The 23,068-nt window shown below is 46.2% G+C and overlaps 1 protein-coding gene across 1 annotated transcript in view; it reads left to right on the top strand.

Annotated features, from left to right (window-relative positions):
* Positions 1–20,851, top strand: part of PMFBP1 (polyamine modulated factor 1 binding protein 1) — a 41,672-nt gene extending 20,821 nt beyond the window's left edge. Inside the window, exons 5-20 of the mRNA XM_070386760.1 lie at positions 1,365–1,535; positions 2,911–3,021; positions 5,229–5,355; positions 5,449–5,606; positions 8,971–9,211; positions 11,427–11,616; positions 11,800–11,953; positions 12,655–12,822; positions 13,091–13,228; positions 15,514–15,678; positions 16,449–16,616; positions 16,958–17,125; positions 17,968–18,068; positions 18,568–18,642; positions 19,903–20,141; positions 20,835–20,851. Of these exons, the coding sequence (XP_070242861.1) occupies positions 1,365–1,535; positions 2,911–3,021; positions 5,229–5,355; positions 5,449–5,606; positions 8,971–9,211; positions 11,427–11,616; positions 11,800–11,953; positions 12,655–12,822; positions 13,091–13,228; positions 15,514–15,678; positions 16,449–16,616; positions 16,958–17,125; positions 17,968–18,068; positions 18,568–18,642; positions 19,903–20,141; positions 20,835–20,851 (2,391 nt within the window). The remainder of the gene's footprint in view (positions 1–1,364; positions 1,536–2,910; positions 3,022–5,228; positions 5,356–5,448; positions 5,607–8,970; positions 9,212–11,426; positions 11,617–11,799; positions 11,954–12,654; positions 12,823–13,090; positions 13,229–15,513; positions 15,679–16,448; positions 16,617–16,957; positions 17,126–17,967; positions 18,069–18,567; positions 18,643–19,902; positions 20,142–20,834) is intronic.
* The last annotated feature ends 2,217 nt before the right edge of the window (positions 20,852–23,068 follow it).

Genomic DNA, 23,068 nt, shown 5'->3' with positions numbered 1-23,068 from the left:
GTAGTAACCTTCATGCATGATTTCAGATAATCTAGAGAAAGACATTTAAAAATAAAAAATGCAGTTCTAGGAAAACAGACACATTCATGTTGATGAGAGTGTCAATTGGTAATTTCCTTGAAGGATAAGCATGCAACAGCTATCAGAGCTTTAAATAGACCCTGTTTAGATAGATTCCTATAATACATCTACAGATTTAATCTACACATAAACTACAATAGCTACTCAAAGATTTACGTGCAAAAATATTCATTGCAGCTTCATTTTAGAAAAATACTTGGAAACAGCATATATTCCCATCAATAGGAAACTAGATAAACATATTTAAAAGAGCCAAAATAGAGGCACATGTACCAACATGGATAAATTTCTAAGACATCTTGTTGAGAAAAAATTTATGTTTCAAAAAGTGAAAATAATATCTGTATTCTGCAATATTCATTTGTATGTATGTAAATGTATAGATAAAGTTCTAGAAAAATATGCACAAGTTATCATCTCTGGAGAATGCAGTAAGTATGTGAGCAGAGGTGGTGGTCAAAGAGAAATTTAGACTTGCCTGTAATATTACAGTGTTCTTCGTTTTAGAGGTTTGGGGTGGGGCGGTTTAGGGTTTGCTTTTTTTTGTTTTTGTTTTTGTTTGGCTGTCAGGTCTTAGCTGCAGCATGCAGGCGCCTTGTTGCAGCACATGGATTTCTCTCTAGTGGTGGCATGCAGGCTTACTTGACCCTTGGCGTGTGGGATCTTAGTTCTCCAACCAGAGGTTGACCCTTGAGTCCCCTGCATTGAAAAGTAGATTCTTACTGGACCACCAGGAAAGTCCCTACAGTGTTCTATAAAAATTTTATGTATATTTGTGTGTGTATTACTTGAAATTAATTTGAAATTAATTTGACATTTTGAAATTAATTTTAAAAGAAAAATAAGATAGATCTACAAATAGCAATATGGAAAATATCCTAAATAAATGTTTAGAATAGTATGCAGAAGACTTTCACTTGGGTAGGGAAAGAGTAAGGGGTTACACACACATATATAAGTGATATGTAAATATGCATAAACTCTCCCCAGAAGGATATACAAAAAACTGGTACCATAGACCATCATGGAAAAGGGGACCTGGGTCACGGAGGGTCAAGATTTACTTTTCAGTGTTTTCTCTTGTGAACCATTTGAACTTCTTACTGTATGTGCACTTTTTAATTTGTTTTCTTTTGTTCTGGAAGATCTGATTCACATATATGAATCAGATATGTGAACATGAACTTTTAGAATATTGGTCTAGAGATTGTTTGTGTTCATGGCATTCTGAAATTGATTCCAAAATTGGCTCAAAATCAACCTATCATTTTTAAATATCTCAGGATCCCGAGAACAAGGGTGATCATTCAAAGGTGCGTATATTCACTTCTCCCTGCATGATTCAAGAGCATCAGGAGACCCTGAAACGATTATCTGAAGTCTGGCAAAAGGTCTCTGAACAGGACGATCTAATACAGGAACTTCGAAATAAGCTAGCCTGCAGTAATGCTTTGGTAAGTGTCTCCTTCTAGAACATTTTCCCAAGAGACCCAAAATAAAGTCTTGAGTAAAGGAAAGAGGGGAAAGAATCGCCTAAAGTAATCTCTTCGCCAGCACTCCTCACATGTCTTACGCATACATGCCCCTGCCTCTTGTTCATGTTCTACTTGCTGTGCATCCCCAACTCACACTAAGTCTGAGATTCTAAAGAGACTTAAAATCTCACTCAACAACCAAGGAGTCCATCAACAAGGAAACAGTTAAAGAGATTAAAAGAAATTATTAAAGAGACATCCATATTATGGAATAATAATATGCCAAGGAAAAGGATTAAGTAGATCTGTAAGGGCTGCATGGAAGGATATTTGTGGTATATTATTGAGAAAAAGTTTCAGAATCCTGTGTAGAGTCCAATCCAGCTTTTATTTTTTTAAGTCTTAGATCATAATATAGAAGTATATATCAGTGATCCCCAACCTTTTTGGCACCAGGGACCTGTTCCTGGAAGACAGTTTTTTCACAGATGGGGGAGGGGGTGGTGATGCTTTCGGGATGATTCGAGTGTGTTACATTCATTGTGCACTTTATTTCTATTACTATCACATCAGCTCCACCTCAGATCATCAGGCATTAGATCCTAGAAGTCGGGGACCCCTACTGTAAATTATCAGTAGTGTTCCTCCTCCTTAGCAGAAGTGAGAAAGAAGAGAATAACTAAATAGGAGAGTCTCACTTCTTTTTTTTTTTTTTTAAGTATTTATTTATTTGGCTGTGCCGGGTCTTATCTGTGGTACACCGGATTTTTAGTCGCATCATGCAAACTCTTAGTTACAGCATGTGGGATCTAGTTCCCTGACCAGGATCAAACCCGGGCCCCCTGCATGGGGAGCTCAGAGTCTTAGCCACTGGACCACCAGGAAAGTCCCTCACTTCTTATTTTCGATGCTTGGGTTCTATTTGAATTATTTTCAACAAACAAAAACTAAAGTTTCTTTTTTTATTATTTTAAAAAACACACATTCACTCAATCCATAAGAAGCTTCCTTCTTTAATTCTTGAACTTTGAATCCTATCTTCTGAGAGATTCAGTACATCTTTCCATCACAGTCTCCAAAGAACCTTCTTCTGCCTCATAAACTGGACCATACAGAGAGGATCAAGAGGGGGTCCAAAGTGTGGCCATTGATGGACTCAAGAAAAACCACTGTCTGTGCCTTAGTGAGCCTTGATATAAGACTGAAAACATAATTCTTTCTCCCTAGTTTATATAATGTGAATTACACAATGCTGTAATAAACTTGGGCTGACAAAAGAACACCTTGCAAAAATAGCACCAGTAACAGCCACTGTGCTGATGATCCAGAGTAACTGATCTGTGCTACGTTGCAGGTTCTGGAGCGCGAAGAGGCTTTGATAAAATTACAAGCAGACTTTGCTTCCTATACAGCCACCCACCGACACCCCCCTAGTTCCTCAGAAGATTGTGAAGACATCAAAAAGGTGGGAGAAATTTGCCTATTTGTGCTGATGGATGGGCTAAGTTGGGTTTGATTCTGGGCTCTCCTTCTTGTTAAAATTTTTATACTACATTTTATATTTTATTCTATATTTGCCTCACTTTGTTCAGCCCTGCCATAAGGATACTGTATATAATGTACCCAAGGAATGTGTCTGGCATGATTAGATTTTGAAATTGAATTTTTGCATTGCATCTATCTCTTCATTCATGTCCAACGGTATAGCTAAACAAGACAGAGACTCCTGTTGGCTTGCTAGACTCAGAAGAATCATCCAGCCTTCTGGTTTCTGGCTGAAATTGAAAAGCAACAAATTTAGGGAAGATTATTAATTCAAATTCACTCCCTTTTTAAAAACTCTTATGTTTTCAAAATTCAAAGCCATCTCAAAAGTTGACTCAAATAATCAAAAAGCATTTAAGCCAGATAAACAAATCGTAAGACTTGACCAACCAATAAATAGTGAAAACAAGGCGAGGGTCCCTTCTAGGAGATCTGAAGTCAGTCATACCTGAATTTGAGATGTAAAATAAAGCCAGCCACGTGAGGCCATGCCAATGCTGAATACTGTAGTGGTAAAGGGAAGTGGCAGAGAGAGTCAACACACATTAGCTCTCCAAGGGATCCCCTGGTTGGGGAAGATGCATCTTTTCCCAGGGCTTTCTATTTCCATAGAGTCTGGATGAACTTTGGAATTTCTCCTTGTATGTCTGTCAACATATATTTTAAAGGTCAGTCCCATGTTATTCACATCCTGACATATAGCAAGATCTCATACACTCCATGTTTGGGAAATGTCTTTATTCCTCCCTCACTTTTTGATGTTTCATAATGGAAAAAAAATCATGACATTAAATTGACCACCTTAACCATTTTTAAATGTGCAGTTAGTTGTGTTAAGTATATTCCCATTATTGTGCAATAAATCTCTAGAACTTTCTCATCTTGCAAAACTGAAACTCTGTATCTACTAAACACAAATTCTTTAACACTCTATTTTTTTTTAAAGGTACAGATTTCTTCAAGAAACAGAATCCAGTTTCCCATATGTTTTATATATCCTACCCAAAGCCATTATGTAAATATTCTGTTAGGACTGAGACTACTCACATCTCACTTAGGGCCAGCCACCTCTCTTCCCTCCCTTGGCCCTTCAGGGCCACACCTAGGTCATACGGTGACTGCCCTGCACTTCTGCAGCTGCTCCCCTCAGTCCTCATAGCGCAACCCACCATCGCTGTCAACTCTGAAATCACATAAACTATCTCCCCAGCATCCCATCATGCCCAGACAACTAACTGTTCCTCCTTGGTCACCATCTCACTGAGACTAACCTATCCAACCTATTTAAAGTTACAGCACACCTCACCTCCACCCCATACATCTCCATTCCCCTTTTGCTGACCTGTTTCTTCCATGGGCTTCCCTGGTGGCTCAGACGATAAAGCGTCTGCCTGCAGTGCAGGAGACCCAGGTATCAGCTGTTCATGTTTTCTGTTAGTCACTACTTTATGCTCTTTGTTTGTCTCACCCCACCAGAAGGTCAGCTCCCTGGGGTAAGAAGTGGTGTCTGTGGTGTTTGCGGCACCCCCGATAGTGCCTGGCACACAGTAGTGCTTCATGAATGACACTGAGTATGGCAAGAAGGAAGGGGGTGGCTTTTGTGCACATTCCATTCTGTGTGAGCAGGTGAAGCCGGCCATATCTTTCTTTTTTTTTACTCTTTATTTCTTAATTGAGATGTAATTACATACAAGAAAAGTGTTAGTCACCCAGTCGTATCTGACTCTTTGTGACCCCACAGGCTGTATCCCACCAGGCTCCTCTGTCCATGGAACTCTCCAGGCAAAAATACTGCAGTGGGTTGCCATTTCCTTCTCCAAACATACCAGAAAACTCACCATTTAAAGTGTACAATCAGTGGTTTTTAGTATATTCACAAAATGGGGCAACATCACCACTAATTTCAGAACATTTTCATCACTCCAAAAAGAGACCCATATCCATGAGCTATCACGGATCGCTCCCCATCCTCCCCGTCCTCACCCCATCCCCCACCCCCCACCCTCCCGCGGCAACTACTCTGCTACTTTGGGTCCCTCCGGATTTGCCTGTCTGGACCCTCGCCATTCTAGGGAACATTCTCCCCGCAGGTCCTCACCCCGCCCTGCTCTTCTTCCATCTGCGCAGATACTGAAGCACTTCCAAGAGCAGAAAGACAGCCAGTGCCTGCACGTGGAGGAATACCAGAACCTCGTGAAGGATCTGCGCATGGAGCTAGAGTCCGTGTCAGAACAGAAGAAAAACATCATGAAGGGTAAACCGTGGGCCAGTGGCGGAGTGGGGTGAGGGGAGCCCCGGAGGGTGGAGTGCCCCTCTGAGCACGAAGCACTGTCTCCTCCCGCTGTAGACATGATGAAGCTAGAGCTGGACCTGCACGGGCTGCGGGAGGAGACATCTGCCCACGTGGAGAGGAAGGATAAGGAGGTCATCATCATGCAGCGGCGGCTGCAGGAGCTGCAGACGCAGTTCACCGAGACCCAGAAGCTTGGTTTGAAGAAAGACAAGGTAAAGCGAGGAGATCCCTGATTGGAACCGCCACAGGGCAGGTGCGAGACTAGGCCTGGCGCGAGCGGGCTCTGCGGCTCTGCCATCCTCAGTGCTGCTTGGAGAGGACCTACGCATGCGCAGTGAGATTGCGGCGCTTTAGACACGGGGAAGGACGTGTGGGGGCCAAGGGGGTGTGAGGGCCAAGGGGGTAGGGGGGCCACAGGAATGGGGGGCGGGGTGGAATTCTGAGCTCTTCCTTGAAATTTCTTGTGGCACACTCGAGTATTCTTGCCTGGAGAATCCCATGGACTGAGGAGCCTGGCAGGCTACAGTCCAGAGGGTCACAAAGAGTCGACATAACTGAGTGCCTAAGTACACATACACTCTGGGCAACGCATATATATGGAATCTAGAAAGATGGTACCGATGAACCTATTTGCAGGGTAGCAGTGGAGACGCAAAGGAAAGATATACCCATCTGAATGCAGAGTTCCAAAGAGTAGCAAGGAGAGAAAAGAAAGCCTTCCTTGGTGGTCAATGCAAAGAAATAGAGGAAAACAATAGAATGGGAAAGACTAGAGATCTCTTCAAGAATACTAGAGATACCAAGGGAACATTTCATGCAAAGATGGGCACAATAAAGGACAGAAATGGTATGGACCTAACAGAAGCAGAAGATATTAAGAAAAGGTGGCAAGAATACACAGAAGAACTGTACAAAAAAGATCTTCATGACCCAGATAATCATGATGGTGTGATCACTCACCTAGAGCTAGACATCCTGGAATGCAAAGTCAAGTGGGCCTTAGGAAGCATCACTACAAACAAAGCTAGTAGAGATGATGGAACTCCAGTTGAGCTATTTCAAATCCTAAAAAATGATGCTGTGAAAGTGCTGCACTCAATATGCCAGCAAATTTGGAAAACTCAGCAGTGGCCACAGGACTGGAAAAGGTCAGTTTTCATTCCAATCCCAAAAAAAGGCAATGCCAAAGAATGTTCAAACTACCACACAATTGCACTCATCTCACACACTAGCGAAGTAATGCTCAAAATTCTCCAAGCCAGGCTTCAGCAGTATGTGAACCATGAAATTCCAGATATTTAAGCTGGATTTAGAAAAGACAGAGGAACCAGAGATCAAATTGCCAACATCCATTGGATCATTGAAAAAGCAAGAGAATTCTAGAAAAACATCTATTTCTGCTTTATTGACTATGCTTTATTGACTGCTTCTTTGACTGTGTGGATCACAACAAACTGTGGGAAATTCTTCAAGAGGTGGGAATACCACACAACTTGACCTACCTCCTGAGAAATCTGTATGCAGGTCAAGAAGCAACAGTTAGAACTGGACATGGAACAACAGACTGGTTCCAAATAGGGAAAGGAGTACTCAAGGCTGTATATTGTCACCCTGCTGATTTAACTTATATGCAGAATACATCATGCAAAATGCCGGGCTAGATGAAGCATAAGCTGGAATCAAGATCGCTGGGAGAAATATCAATAACCTCAGATATGCAGATGACACCACCCTTATGGCAGAAAGCTAAGAAGAACTTAAAGAGCCTCTTGATGAAAGTGAAAGAGGAAAGTGAAAAAGTTGCTTAAAACTCAATATTCCGAAAACTAAGATCATGGCATCCGGTCTTACCACTTCATGGCAAATAGATGGGGAAACAGTGAGAGACTTTATTTTGGGGGGCTCCAAAATCACTGCAGATGGTGAGTGCAGCCATGAACTTAAAAGACACTTGCTCCTTGGAAGAAAAGCTATAACCAACCTTGACAGCATATTAAAGAGCAGAGACATTACTTTGCCAACAAAGGCCCATCTAATCAAAGCTATGGTTTTTCCAGTAGTCATGTATGGATGTGAGAGTTGGACTATAAAGAAAGCTGAGTGCCAAAGGCTTTTGAACTGTGGTGTTGGAGAAGACTCTTGAGAGTCCCTTGGACAGCAAGGAGATCCAACCAGTCCATCCTAAAGAAATTAGTCCTGAATATTCATTGGAAGGATTGATGCCGAAGCTGAAACTTCAATACTTTGGCCACCTGATGCAAAGAACTGACTCCTTGGAAAAGATTGATGCTTTCCCCTGATGCTGGGAAAAATTTAAGGCAGGAGGAGAAGGGGACAACAGAGGGTGAGATGGTTGGTAGGCATCACCGACTCGATGGACATGAGTTGAGCAAGCTCCGGGAGTTGGTGATGGACCGGGAAGCCTGGAGTGCTGCAATCCATGGGGTCACAAAGAGTTGGACACAACTGAACGGCTGAACTGAACTGAGTGGAGACACAGCCATAGAGAACAGACTCGGACACAGTAGGGGAAGAAGAGGGTGGGACGAATTAGGAGAGTAGCATGGAAACATATATACTACCATATATAAAACAGATAGCCAGTGGGAATTTGCTGTAGTGACTCAGAGAGCTCAAACCAGCACTCTGTGACAACCTAGAGGGGTGGGATGGGGTGGGAGGTTGGAAGGAGGTTCAAGAAGGAGGGGACGTATGTATATCAGTGGCTGAATCACATTGGTGTATAGCAGAAACCAACACAATATTGTAAAGCAATTATCCTCCAATTAAAAATAAATTAATTTTTTTAAATGGAGATATTTGGAGAGATGACAACAGGAAGTGAGGAGTCTGGATAAGCATCTTTGAGTCACTCGTATGTTCATTCAACAGATATTTTTAATTTCTATGATACTCCAAGCACTCTTCAAGGCATGAAGAATATGATAAAACATGTGCCATCCCTTCTTTCATGGAGCTTGCGTTCTAGTCTATGGAGACAGACAACCAACAAATAACAAAACTTACAATAAAATGTTAGGTACTAATGAATTCCTAACACAACTTGGTGGCTGTTTTACTCAGGGTAGTCAGGGAAGGCCATCTTTGATAAGGTGACATCTGGGCATAAATCTGAATAAAGAAAGAGGGCCACCCAAGCTGAGATCCTGAAGAATATTCCCGGCAGAGGCAATAGCAAGGGCTGGCACCCTAAGGCGGGAGTGAGCTGAGAAACAGATCAAGTGTGGGGTGGCAAGAGGTAAAGTCAGACAGGTAGCCAAGTACCAGATTGTGAGCATCCCGGGAGGTCTTTGTAAGGACTTTGGCCTTCTTCCACGTGAGGTGGACCCAGTGGAGGCTTTGAACAGAAGCATAACAAGATCTGGCTCGCATTTGTAAAGCCCACCTCTGGCTGCTAGTCTCTGTCAGAGAATAGCCTGAGGGGAGGAAGGGAGCCCAGGTGGAGGCTACTACAACATCCTGACAAGAGAAGATGGTGGCTCAAGGCGATCTCTAGCTGACTTGGCCCTGCTGCTGCTCAGGCCTCCATCAGCATTAACACTTCACTTTCTTCAGCTCCTCCAGGAGAAAGACGAAATGCTGCACGAGCTAGAGAAGGAACTGGCGCAGGTTCAGAACAACCTCGTGAAAAAGGAGATGGAGCTGGAAAAGCAGCAGTGCATGACAAACGAACTCGAAATCGCCATCCAGGAGGAGAGGCAGGACAAGTGCAAGGCCGAGTACGGGCACCTGCGAGCTGAGATCAAGAAGCTGAAGGAATGTCTCGAAGACGCCAAACAGCAGCAGAGGCTGGCTGGTGAGGCCCCTGGGCAAGCACTGTCCCCACTGCCCCCAACGCAGTGGACCAGAGCAGTCCCCTCCCCTCTCCATTGTCTCACTCCAATCGCCTCAGGATCCCATCTCACCTCACAGCAGTTAGGACCGCCCTCTAAGCCCCTTCCTCACCCCAACCTTATGCTCCCTGTGAAGCGCCCGCCACACAGCAGGTGCTCAGGCTGGGAAAGCAGACTGCTGCTCTCACATGCCCACATTTTCTTGGCAGCCTCTCCTTTCCTCCACACAGGAGCACAGAGCTCTGTACCCTGCTTCTTTGCACCACACTCCTCTCCACCTTCTCTGGGACCTTTATCACACCACTCACTTCTTCCTTCCCTGCTTTTTAACTCTCTCTCTCTCCTTTTTTTGCCTCCAAACACATTCACTTAGAGTGTGGGTTATGTTCTTGCCCCTCTGCTGAAATTGCTTTCTCAGAGGTCACTAGTAACTTCCTGCCTTGGATATGGGTTGTTTGGGGATGATAAAAAATGTCCTGGAATTATATGCTCATGGTCACACAACTTTGTGAGTCTATGAGAAACCACTGCACTGTACAATTTACAAGGATAAATGTTAAGTGAGCAATGTATCAATTTGGGGGAAAAAAAAAAAGTTCAAAGCTTGTGTCTTTCCTCACCCTCCTCTAACTCTGTGTATGTCCACGCCATTGGCCCCCACACCTCAGTGATTGTCTCTTAGCTTTGGAGACACTACAGGTCCCTCGTTCTACCACAGATCTGACCCTTTCTTCCGCAGATCTCACCTCGTTTCCCTCCTGCCCTGACCCTGGTCACCCATCTCTAAGACCCCACCCTCCGCCATCTCTCCTCTCCCTCTGCTGGTGAGCGCCTCTGCTCCTTGTGGCCAAATTCCTCTGCAGGCAACTCCAACGCCTGGAGCCCCAGCCCTGACAAGGCACCTAGTCAGTCTTGTCTTTAGAAACTAGCTGCATCCACCTTCCTGACTAAACCAACATTCCCAAAGCTGAACCTGCTCTCTTCCTTGTTAAAAAAAAAAAAAAATCCTCCTCCCTTCTGCTGGGTATATAATCATTTCCATAGTGACACCATCTTTCTTCCAGTATTCCAGCCCCCCCCCAAAAAAGGAGAGAGGAGTAATATTTAACGTGGAAATGATAGGAGAAACAACAGGAAGTGGGGAGGTATTTGTGTTGAGAAACTCCAGTAAACAAATTATTTGAGTGCTTCTTCCTTCATACCCTGAAGTATGGACTTCCCTGGTGGCTCAGACGGTAAAGCTTCTGTCTACAGTGCCCAGGGAGACCTGGGTTTAATCCCTGGGTCAGGAAGATCCTCTGGAGAAGGAAATGGCAACCCACTCCAGTACTCTTGCCTGGAAAATCCCATGGACAGAGGAGCGTAGTAGGCTACAGTCCACGGGGTCGCAAAGAGTCGGACACGACTGAGCGACTTCACTTCACTTCCTTCATACCCAGTGTAGACAAGGATGTGGGCTAAAAGGATATTAGGAGAAATCTTTCTCCATTCTAAGACATTCCACTTTTCCTAAAACACTCTTTCCTTTATGGCAGGTCCCTGCTCAAGAACCCACTAAATCACGTCTAAATATTTCTCTCAGCCTTTTGACATTCTTCAAAACCCGCCTCGAGTCCATGCACTTAACTGTCTCCCACCATTCCTTTTCACTTTCCAGTTAAACTGGTATCTTCCCATCCTCTTCAGACATGCCCCCGCTTCCTTTCACTGTGCATTTCCTCTAACAATCCACCTCTACCCCCCACCAATAATTACCTTTCTCGTCCTTCTTCTAAGGCCCGGGCTCTACTTACCCACACTGATCTTGCTTCCTGAGATCACAGTCAGTGTGAGTTTAACATTACTGGTTCTCAGGTGAACCAGGTACAGCTAAACTCCATGAGGTCAGGATTTGTACCCAGAGACAGGGTGAGTCTCAAAACAGATCCTGAGCAATTTCTACCAGTTTGTTTAACTTAACAAGAAGTCCATGGCTGGTGGGTAGGTTGAAGACAGATAGTTTAACCAAGCTCCTCAGGAGTGATAATGAAATAGAGAGGAGGACAGATTGGAAACTGAAGTAAGTCACAACATGAAGGAGCAGACTTTTTTAAACTGGTCTCATCTGAGACTCCAATCTTCACACATACTCCTCTCACATGTGGACACGCCCCAGGGGTCATCTCCTGTCTTCTGCAGCTCAGCAAGCAGCCGACTACAAAGAAGAGGTCTTTATGGCAAATGACAACCTGGAGGACTGCCAGAGGAAGCTGCAAAGCTGTATTTGCCTGGAGAAGCAGAAGGCAGAGACCATCCAGGAGCTCCAGAGGGAGCTTCAGAAGTTGCAGAAGGATTCCTTGACAGCTGAGGAGGAGCTCGCCCCCAGCAGGTATCGCAGGTCCACCTCCAGACAGAGGTTCTGTCCCCCGTGAGCCAGTTGGGCACCATGGGTTGCTGCCCAGGAGTGGGGTAGCAAGCCCTGTTGCAGCTAGCCCACAGTCCACTGACACGGACCCTGAAGTCCAGCCACCTGTGTGTGTTTGTTTGTTTGTTTGTTGCCATTTTGCTTCAGAAAACGGATAGAGGAGCTGACGTTAGAATTCTCTGAGGTCACAAGAAAGCTTGAGCTTTCAGAGAAGGAAAAGAGGCAGCTTCAGAAGACACTGGCTGAGCAAGATATAAAACTGAATGAACAGCTAGATCGTATAAACCACATTCAACACCAGGTACGGAAGGCAAGCAGGTGGCCAGCGCAAGCATTGGCTCTGTTTAAGACTAATTGCACAGCTCTTGGGAATTTCCCAGCAGTCCAATGGTTAGAACTCCCCTCTCTCACTGCTGAGGGACTGGGTTTAATCCCTGGTCAGAAGCTATGATCCCACAAACTCAGTGGCGAGGCAAAAAAAAAAAAAAAAAATTGCATTCTTCTTTATCTGGGAAGATGCTACCACCAATCCATTGCAAACTACTTATCCAGAATTTGTGTTAGAATTGCCAAGCCAGCCAGTCAGCTCCAGTTCCCACCACCAATAATAAGCATTTTCAAGGGCTAAGCTTAAAAACAAAAAGACAATATTATTTCTTTTTCTAGGACTCATAAGCTCTCCTTCTCAGTCAATTTAAAATTTTTTTAACTTTGAATTATTCTTTTTGTATTTTTCTACGATTTTTAAAAAATTTATTCAAAGAGGTTTTTATGTGGAAAGACTTGGTAAATAAGTGAGACCTGTATCTATAAATAGAAAATATGTCTAATTGAACCAAAAAAGAGTTGCTCAGCCTGAGGGAATTTTTTATTATACATGCTAAATAACCAAGGAGTTGTCCTCATATTTATTTCAGTCATCTCTGGATTGGGTTTCCACCCCTCCCTGCCCAGCCAAATGGAGTCTAACACTGACTTTCAGCCCAGCCTTTGTTTTCTCAGAACAGGGAGCACGCCTCCTCCAAAAGCAGTCTAGAAGAACAACTTCAGGAGATAAGCAGATTGCTGGAGGATAAAAAGGAGCAACTGAAAAAAAGCAAAGAGCAGCAGAAGTTAGTGGAGCAAGAGCTCGAGACATTCCGACTAGAAGGGAAAAGGAGAGAAAAGATGGTGAGGATAATCTGGAAAGACTCAGGGTTAAGAATCCCAGGGCTGGACCTGAGCCCTGCATGGCCTGGCGGGATATAGAGGCTGAGGGTACTCAGACCTCAGGAGAGAAGGGAGGGAAGGTGAGAAGGACGTGTGAAGGGGAGAAAGAAGGCCTGAGATACACCAGGCACAGAGCAGAGCTGTGCCTGAGGGCAGAGGAGGAGGGGCTTCTCTTCTGGTGATGAAGTAATGCCTCCATTCTGGGTGTTGTTCCTTAATCCGGGAGCAGTCCATGGAGAATCTGAGAAAGATGGAGGAGGAGAATGATAACCTCAAATCACAGGTAAAGCAATTTAGTATGCAACTGGACACCTCTCTCTGCAAACAAAACAGCACCCAGCAAATCAACGAGGAGCTGACTAATAAGGTGAGTACACAGAAACCCCAAGGGGGTGAGAAATTTGAGCTCTGTGACTCTTGACCCTTAAGTTGGCACCCAGCTCTTCTGCATCACAGAAATGCCACTAACTGCCTAGTCCATGAGCATTCTGGGGTGCCTGAGGCCCCACTTCTCTCCTGAAGTAGGGTATGCCTCCATCACCCACCTGCTGGCTGAGAAGGATCTCTTCCAGTTGCGGAAAGTCTTAATATCCGGTGAAGCCCCAAACCATCTGTGCTTTGGCATCAAGTCTTCCAGAGTTGCCTTTTAGACCAGAGTTGGGGGAACTCATTGTTTGGGGGCAATTTGCTAGGGAACACTTCCAGAAATAGTCCCAAAACACAAAAAAATGAGGTGGAAGGGGGACTTGGTTCTATTTCATTACATGAATTAAAGACAAAAAGGAGTCACTGGCTTCTAATGTATGTGAGGCACTGTGCTCACATTCAGTTATCACTGATTGACTATCTAGTTAAGTCCTTGACATGGCTTCCCTCTGCTGGTTTACAGAGGAGAGAAAGGCTAAGGCTCAAACTGACTTAATTAGGATGTGATGGGATGGAGCAGTGTTTGAACCTGGACCATCTGGCTGTCGCACCAAACCTCTTTTTTCTCTTCATCATGAATGGCAGTACTCCCACCTTTCCGGCCAAGAAAAAAATACAGCATCTTTATTAGGTGGTCTCCTGAATTATAAATGAGAGACCAAGCAGCTCTGATTCCTTCATAATAAAAAAAAAATTCACCTTAAAATATTATGACTATTCTAAGTGTAAGAATAGCACTACCCAGTAGAACTTTCCATGATGATGGAAAAGTTCTATATTAGAGTTACTTGATACTACATGCACTAGCCATATGGGGCTATTGAGTGCTTGAAATATGGCTTAGTAGCACTGAGGAACTGAATTTATAAGCTTAATACTCACCAATTTTAGGTTCTTTTAAATGTCTGTAGTCTCATGTGGCTAATGGCTGCCATCTTAAACAGCAGAGGTCTGAGGCACCAATGTTTCTGGAGTTTCGTCTCTCCTCTAGTGTGATCCAGACTTGAGGCCTTAATCACGCAAATCCCCAAGGAACTGTTCTCAATATAAGGCATACTGCCTAAATATTTAACATAGGCCTGTTATCACATTTGGGCTTCCCAAGTGACGCGAGTGGTAAAGAACCTGCCTGCCAATGCAGGAGACATAAGAGATGCAGGTTCGATCCCTGGGTTGGGAAGATCCCCTGGAGGAGGGAACGGCAACCCACTCCAGTGTTCTTGCCTGGAGAATCCCATGGACAGAGGAGCCTGGTGGGCTACAGTCCATGGGGTCGCAAAGAGTCAGACATGACTGAGGCGACTCAGTACACACGTTATCACATTTGCCAAAAGAACGTTAGTTATGTAAATATGCAATCTGCAGCACTAATTTCAGAATTCCTTTGATGGAAATCCAGAGGGGTCTGGGTGTGTGTAAGCACGTTCTGTTTTCTTAACACACGCCCCACATATAATAGACCTTTTGAATCACTGGAAACAACCCTTAGAAAGAGGCTTAGTTTTGTGTTCTAAACTGCATTTCCTTTCATCAGTAGTCCATATTTCAATTTTAAACACACTCTGTCAGGACTACATGTTCAGTTCATCCCTAGTATTGCCCAATGCAGTATTTCATTCAGTCTAAACAAATCATTTGGAATATTTAGTGAGCACCTGTTTAGTGTGCCACGCCCTAAGCTCTGGGTAACGGGGACACAGTGATGAAGAGAGCACACACCTCCATTCACGGTGCGTTAGGTCTAGTGGATTATGTCAGGGATTGAGGCACAATGCACACAACTGAAATGTCGCATCATGTTTATAACCCAGAACTGACTTCCAGGTTAACCCTAATCCTAACTCTAACCCTGAGACAATTAGCTGTTACCAGAAACCATCCAGTTACGAGTGTAGGGCGCATGCTTGGTTGGCATGCATCAAAGCTGTGAAATCTGTGAAAAAGACTTTTCATGTGCTTGCCACATCAGGGCCCAGTGCTTCCAATATTCCTTGTAGTTGGGGGATGTGCTAACTATTAATAGAAAGGAAGTTTGGGGAGAGGAGTGCAAAAGACTTTGGAAAGCAGCTTTTCCTCTTACAACGGTGAGGGGAAGTGAGCATTATCACAGACTGCTTGGCAAGCTGGTGCAGAGAGGAGAGAGACCGGTGCTTGTTTATCTTCCGTGAACACAGAGAATGCCTCTGTGGCCATGAACCCTGACAGTGATGTTCCCCCGCCCTAAAGATAACCTCTCAGAAGGAGATCATAGCGAGTCTGAAGATTCAGCTGGACAAGGCTGGGGAGAAAGAGAAGCATTACCTCCAGACCATGATCAGTAAGGACGTCTATGAGGAGTTATGCCGGAAGTCAGCCTGCTGCCAGGACGACCTCACACAAGCCCTGGAGAAGGTGGGCCACACCCTCGCATCTCCTAAGAGATGTGTGCTAAGTCACTTCAGTCATGTCTGACTCTGTGCGACCCTATGGACTGTAGCCTGCCAGGTTTCTCAGTGCATGGGATTCTCTAGGCGAGAATACTAGAGTAGGTTGCCATGTCCTTCTCCAGGGATCGTCCCAACCCACGGATCGAACCCATGTCTCCTAAGTCTCCTGCATTGGCAGGCAGAGTCTTTACCAACAGCGCCACCCATCCCAGGGCTGTTTAATATCAGAGTTTCCCCAAAAGCATGAGAGGTGCAGGAGTCAATTTCCTGCATGACCGGCTGTCACCAAGGCCATCTGCAAGCCCTTGCATCGGCGGGGATGTCTGTCCAGAGAAGGCTTGCTGCTTCTTAGTGAGGCTTTGGGGAAGAAGGGGATAGGGGCCAAATTGAGCAAGTCTTTGTGAAAATGGGTGACCTGGAGCAAGGTTTTCCCAATACCTGGGTTTTCAGGGAAATTCATGCTCTACCCCTGTGCTGATCACCCCTGGCTGATCAGTTCATAGAATTGGAAAGAGAGGAAATGGGAGCGCGAAAGGGGAGATGCAGAAGACTGAGCGTTGTCACCTTTCACCCCTCTCTGGGACACTAAGCAAGGTGACCGGGTGTCTCTGCCACCCTGGGGAGAAGAGGGTGGGGGATGTAGAACCCTTCCCCGTTCAGGTCTCGGCAGAGAGGGCCCAAGCACGATGACAGACACTCTCTACCCTCCTCCCCACATCTTTGTCTTTATCAAAGCTCAATCATTCGACCTCAGAGACAAAGAATCTGCACCGGAGCCTGACACAGGCCCAAGACAGGAAACTTCAGCTGGAAGAAGAAATCATTGCCTATGAAGAGAGGATGAAAAAGCTGAATGGGGAGTTAAAAAAACTGCAGGGCTTCCAGCAGCAGAGTGAGCTAGAGGTGAGGAGCAGCCGAAGGCTCGGGCTGCTGTCCCATCCAGGGGCCCAAGGTCACCTCTTGCACTCAGAGCTGTACACTTCGCCCTGAGCTACCCTTTGATTAACAGGCTCGCTCCCTTTTGCTGGGCTCCCTCCCTTTTGCTGGGCTCCCTCCCTTTTGCTGGGTTCCGCAGGTTTCTGGAAGGTGGCAATGAATCAGAGCAGGGTCGCCCTCTGCTGGCCGCCGAAAATAAAATACTCCCAGAGACTCTCCCAGAGGAAGGTCCCTCCCGCTTTGTCAGGGGTACTCAAGATCTGGGTGGCAGGCCAGGGTCTCCCTCCTCACCATGTGCTCCCGAGCAGGTGCAAGCCTTCGACAAAAAGCTGGAGGATATGAGCAGCCAGGTGCTGCAGTGGCAGAAGCAGCACCAGAGCGACCTCAAGATGCTGGCTGCTAAAGAGGAGCAGCTCAGGGCATTCCAGGAGGAAATGTGCGCCCTGAAAGAGAACCTCCTGGCGGATGAGAAGGAGGTGGGCGCCCCTCGTCTTCCGATCACTTCGTCCCCCAAGAACATCCATAGTCCACCCCCAAGAACATCCCAGGACCACACATGGGATGACAGACTCCCTTGGGTGGGGCTGGGGGCGGGATGCCTGGGAGCAAGGAAAGGACATCTTCCCCATTCAGTACCAAAGCAGGGTCTGGGTGTTCAAGGCCCACAGCTGCTGTCTCAACCCGACCATCTTCCTGTGACTTTATTGATAGAGATATTGAGCAGAGCAAAGGTCCCAATCCAGAGGGGAGAGAGTGCCATCTCCCTGTCAGGTACCCCAGCAGCCCCCTGACTTAGGTAATCACTGGTCCGTACCCCTCCAGACCGCGCCCCTTCTGACACCTCAGAATCGGCTGAGAGCTCCGTGGGCATGCCCAGCTCTCTGAGCAATGAAGTCTGTAGCAGGAGGCCGCCACGTGTCTCGGAGTGACTACAGGCCTTTGCTCAAATTAGGGGAAAAAAGAACACATCTCTTCCTACCCGATATTTTTTCTTCCATCTGTTTTTTAAAAGGTTTAATACACTGCTTTTTTAGAATAAGTCACTTTGATACCCTGAAAATCATTATTATAAAGGTACAAGCCTACTCTGTCTCTAGCATAAGTGGTATCTGCTCAGAGAAATCACCTTAGTGACAGTGCGCTGCTGTAGGAGAAGTCCTGCTGCGTTAGTTCCAATTCCGGCCTCGGGGTGCCTCCGGGTTGGACAGCAGAGTCAACGCCTCCTCTCCCAGGAAGAGAGGAGGCCTGATTTGGGAGTGGGGAGGTGGTAGGCCTGCACTCCCTCCCCTTACTATCTCGTTTACTTCTTGTGCCAAAGCCCTGCCTGCCCCAGCGGTCTGCGCCCAAAGACAACTGCAAGATGCACCGAGAGAATGATCAGATTATGTCCAACATGGAGCAATGGGCAAAAGAGCAGAAGTAAGTGAGGAAAAAGCAGTAAGGCAGGGTTCTAAGGGCTGGAATCACACATGTGCTAAAGAATAGTGTCACACAGACACACAGAGCCCCCCTGGGAGGCTGATCCAGTCTCAGCCTGGCCCAAAGGTTAGGAATAAGATGAAGGGCCCTCAACCCTTCACACAGGTTCAGAAAGCCCATCCACCCAGCAATGGAGCAGCTCCCTGACAGAAGGGATACTTCCTCTTCCCAGCCTGGCAACGGACTTTACTGCCTTTCATTGCCTGGATCCCTTGAATGCTCTTGGGACCACAGTGGTTTTCCACTGAAGTATAGCAAGTCCTCTTCATTGCCAGTTGCAAGGAAGACTTTAACTCTGGGGGCTGAGGAACAAGTGGGGAGTGGGGGTCTAGGCCCAGCAGAGGCCTTGCCAAGAACACCCAATGTCCTTTTCAGCCAACTTGCGCTCTTGCTCACAGGGGTCTGGGAAACTCTTTCTCTTCTGTGAATTTTATTATAGGATCGCCAATGAGAAACTAGGAAACAAGCTCCGGGAACAGGTCAAATATATCGCCAAGCTGACTGGTGAAAAGGAGTAAGTCATCCCATGCCACCCTGGCTGCAGCTTGGCCCCCAAGGAGAAGAGTCAGCCGGGAACCAGGGATTCCTGGATGTGTACAGAAGGACCCCGAGTCCTGAATCTGTGTCTGTGTGACCTCTTGACACACCACTTGACCTCTTTGGGCCTGAGTCCCCCCACCAACGACTAAAAAGAGGTTTAATAGTCTCTTTGTCCATCTCTGTCACCTTCCACAGTTCTCAGGGGTCAGAATGCTAAGAAGGAAACAGGAACTGAAAAGCCGACTGTACTAGTTAGGGTAGTGGCTAAGCTGTGGTAACAGAGAGTCCCTCTCCAAGTGAGGGACATAGAACAAAGAAGGGACTTCTCTATGAGGGGAGCAGTCCTCCCCTCATAAAAGGAACACCATCTTTTAATCTTCATAACAAGAGCTCAACTAATATTTGTTGCTTCCACATATGAGGCCCTGTTCTAAGTGCTTTACATGTATTCATTTATTTAATCTTTATAAGACCTCACACGTGCAGTGCACTTATAATCCACATTTATGGATATAGAAAGGGAGGGATTCAGGCTACATACCTAGTCCGTGATCTCATGACCAGTAAGCAACAGAGTCAGAATCCCAACATGGGAGACCTGAACCCAAAGCCCCTGTCACCCACTGCCCTCAACACTGGTTTTGGAGAAATGCGGCTGTTAGTATTAGCAGTTGCCATTTATTGAGCCACAGGGTAATGCTCAGTTACCTTTCCCCTCACCTACATGGAGCTGCCATTGCGTCCATAAAGTGGGGACACATAATTTGCCCAAGCTCTCAACAGAGCCAGGACCCCCTGTTCTCTCAACCTTTCAGCTGAGAGAGGCGAGAGAACTTGGGCATTGGCATCAGAACTGAGTGCAGATGTTTCCAAGGTGTGGCCATGAGAAACTGAGGACACGCAGCCCGAGTCCTTCTGGATCTTCTGGCTCTTTGAGTCAGATTTCTATAATTTATCAAACTGGATTTTTATATGAGCCCCAGAAGGCAGATCAGGCTGAATTGTCCCCATCTAACAGTTAAGAAAGCCAGCCCAGAGCTGACATGACAGAGTGGGTCAGGAGTGCCCACCCACTCTGGGCCCACCCCAACCCCAGACCTGGGCTTCTTCCAGGGGATGCACATAGGCCTCCATTTCCACAGAAGACATGAGAGCCCTAGCTCTGGAAGGAACTGGGTGTCCACAGGGCCAAAGCGGACCAGACACCCATCTGTCCTTCCCTCTCCTTCCCCAGCCACCTCCACAATGTGATGGTCCATCTGCAAAAGGAAAACAAGAAGCTAAAGCATGAAATAGAGGAGAAAAAGCTGAAAGCTGGGCCCTCGAGGGTGTATGCCAAAGCCCTCTGCCAAAGCAAAACAGAACCCACAATCAGGGGGAAAGTGTACGGTACCTTGGGCTGGAGGGGGATAACCCAGGATGTGAGCCAAAGAATGGACATCACCAAGTTTGTCGGGATACCTCACTGCTCAGGTATGTCCACCATGGCTTCTGCTACTTACTAGGATGTTGTCTTAGTCCAATGAGTAACCACCCACCAAAAAAAGCATGATATTATTTTTCAAGAGATCACTAGATTGGAAATTCAAAGAGGTGGGTGGGAAATGATCATTTGCTTAGTTACTCTGGACCAGTGGGGAAGGAAATGGCAACCCACTCCAATATTCTTGCCCAGAGAATCCCATGGACAGAGGAGCCTGGTGGGGTACAGTCCACAGGGTTGCACAGAGTCAGGCACGACTGAAGCAACTTAGCACACACTGAACCAGAGATCACTGTTTTCTCCTCTGTAAAGGGAGGAGGCGAATGAATTAAGGCTCATTCTGATCTAAGATACTTTGATGATGACCCAGGTGCCTCCTGTCTCAGACCTATCCCTTCCCCAGACCCAGTCTCTTTTGGGAGGTGTGGAGACAAGAGGGGGACAGACAGAATAGGCATCTTTCTCCTGTGATGTGTTCTGGAAACCTCCAAGAAGCCCTGGTGTCCGCTGCACAGCCTGGGTCCCAGGCTACCTTTTTTGCCACCTCTAGACTCCATGGTTCCCCCCTCCCAGGGAAGGAGTCACGTGCCACAGAGCTGCCTCACCACAGGACTAGTCCTTAAGGAATCACCTCACTAATTTCTTCTCAAATTAAGACTGTCATTTCTTCCCTGTTCCCTCAGGTTCCTCATTTTGCTAGAATCAGCACCTTGCCCTGAGCATCATTTCCACGCATGTTTTTCAGAGGACAGTGAGTTCCCATCCCTCTCTCTTGACTTGGACCAGCTCTAATGGGAATATGTCAAGGTCCCAGGCTATTCTGCAAGATGATAACGTTTTATTGAGTTTTGTCCACTTCCTGCCGTGGAGTGAGCCTTGTGAACTATACTATACCCTCTCCGGGCCCAAACTCTAAAATAAAGACATGAACACAGACGTCTCAGTGCGCTCTCGGCGTCTCGCAGACACTTGTGCCTACTCAAGTCCCCAGCAACGTGCTTACCTCCATTTTCTCTGCATTCTAAAAAAACAAGAGCTCTCTTTCACATATGTAGTGAAAGTCACTCAGTTGTGTCCGACTTTGTGTGACCCCATGGACTATAGCCCTCCAGGTTCTTCTGTCCATGGAATTCGCCAGGCCAGAATACTGGAGTGGGTAGCCGTTCCCTTCTCCAGAGGATCTTCCCAACCCAAGGATCGAACCGGGGTCTCCTGCATTTCAAGTGGATTCTTTACCAGCTGAGTTATGTATGTAGGGGGACTGTAATTCCCAAAGCAAGCTTCTGGCTTGTCTGGATTCGTTTTTAAACCAACAAGAGATAATTCGCTCCTTTTTTATTCATTTCCGGAATTTAAGAAGAAAAAAAAAAATACTTAGAAACCTCAAAAAGAAAAGTAATCCTGAGATCCAAAAGAGAGGGAGATAAATAAATTATGCACTTTTCAAATGGAGGAGGAAGAAATGGCCATCTACTTTCTCACTGCCCACCATATTCCTTTAAGTTTTGTTTTTTTCCCCAGCCAGCTCAGTACAAGTAAAATTCCAGTTATAACAAACTCCAAGGACAGCTAACCTATTTTATTGTGGTTGGATTTTGTTCAACTGAGTACATGTCTAGAATTTGTATTTCTAGTCTATAGAAAATTGAGAGAAATATTAATATGAAAGTGAAAGTCACTCGGTCATATCCGACTCTTTGTGACCCCATGGACTGTATGTAGCCCACCAGGCTTCTCTGTCCATGGAATTTTCCAGGCCAGAATATTGGAGTGAGTTGCCATTCCCTTCTCCAGGGGCTCTTTCCAACCCATGTCTCAAACCCAGGTCTCCCATATTGCAGGCAGATTCTTTACCGTCTTGAGCCACCAGGGAAGCCCAAGAATACTGGAGTGGGTAGCCTATCCTTTCTCCAAGGAATCTTCCCAACCAAGGAATCAAAAATAGAAAATTGAGAGAAATAATAATAGCCAAACGTAAAGTAAGAGAAAGAAATCAAAGAGCTTGCATTTCTGGGTGAGGGGAGAGGAAAAATGAAGGAAGAAACCCACTAGTTGGTAGCAATTCTTAAAATTTTTATAATTTTATTATTTGGCTGCGCTGGATCTCCGTTGCTGGGCACAGGCTTTCTCTAGTTGCAGCAAGCAGAGGCTACGCTTCGTCCCAGAGCACAGGCTCTAGAGCGATGGCTCAGTTGCCCTGTGGCATGTGGAATCTTCCCAGAGCAGAGATTGAAATTGTGTCCCCTGCACTGGCAGGCAGGTTCTTAACCACTGAACCACCAGGGAAGTCCCGCAATTCTTTAGTATCTCGCCTTCCTCCCCAGCTAAACTAAAGCCAAGAAAATGCTCTGCTGATCGCAGCAATCTGTCATATAGGATGCCCCTGCTACGACCCAGGAAGGGCAAATACTGGAAATGCAGCGTGAGGCAGGAGTGATGGGCTCGTCTGGTGGTGACCCAAAGGGTCAGATACACAAACCATCACCTCCGCACACTGCTGAGGCTGCCTAACACAAGACTTGTGATTCCAGTGTAGGGATCACCTTTTACGTGAAAATCCATAAGCAACATCTTATGCTATTTTCCATCAATACATAATACTATCAGAAAGTTAGAAACTTCTACCATTTTAAGCAATACGGCAGCCAACCCAACCATGGGGGACAGAGGGTAGGCGGCTGGTCGCCTTCCTCCCATGCCGGGCCATCAGGGCCAGCCTTGCTCAGCAACCTTAGAGGCAGCCAGGCACCCTGAGAGCCTGACCCAGCTGGTGCTGGCACCCCAAGCCGTCCTCCTTCCCTGTCAGCTGAGTCCCGCCCCACTGGCCCCTCCAGGCACCGCCTGAATAACAGACAAGGGCAAGCTCAGGCCCTAGGAGGCGGCGTCTCAGGAAAGCCACGCCAGGGCTTGCCTGTTC

Source organism: Bos mutus, chromosome 18 (genome assembly GCF_027580195.1).
Source record: "Bos mutus isolate GX-2022 chromosome 18, NWIPB_WYAK_1.1, whole genome shotgun sequence".
NCBI classification, from domain to species: Eukaryota; Metazoa; Chordata; class Mammalia; order Artiodactyla; family Bovidae; genus Bos; species Bos mutus.
The sequence above is the reverse complement of the archived record's forward strand: the minus strand, read 5'-3'. Positions and strand labels throughout refer to the sequence as shown.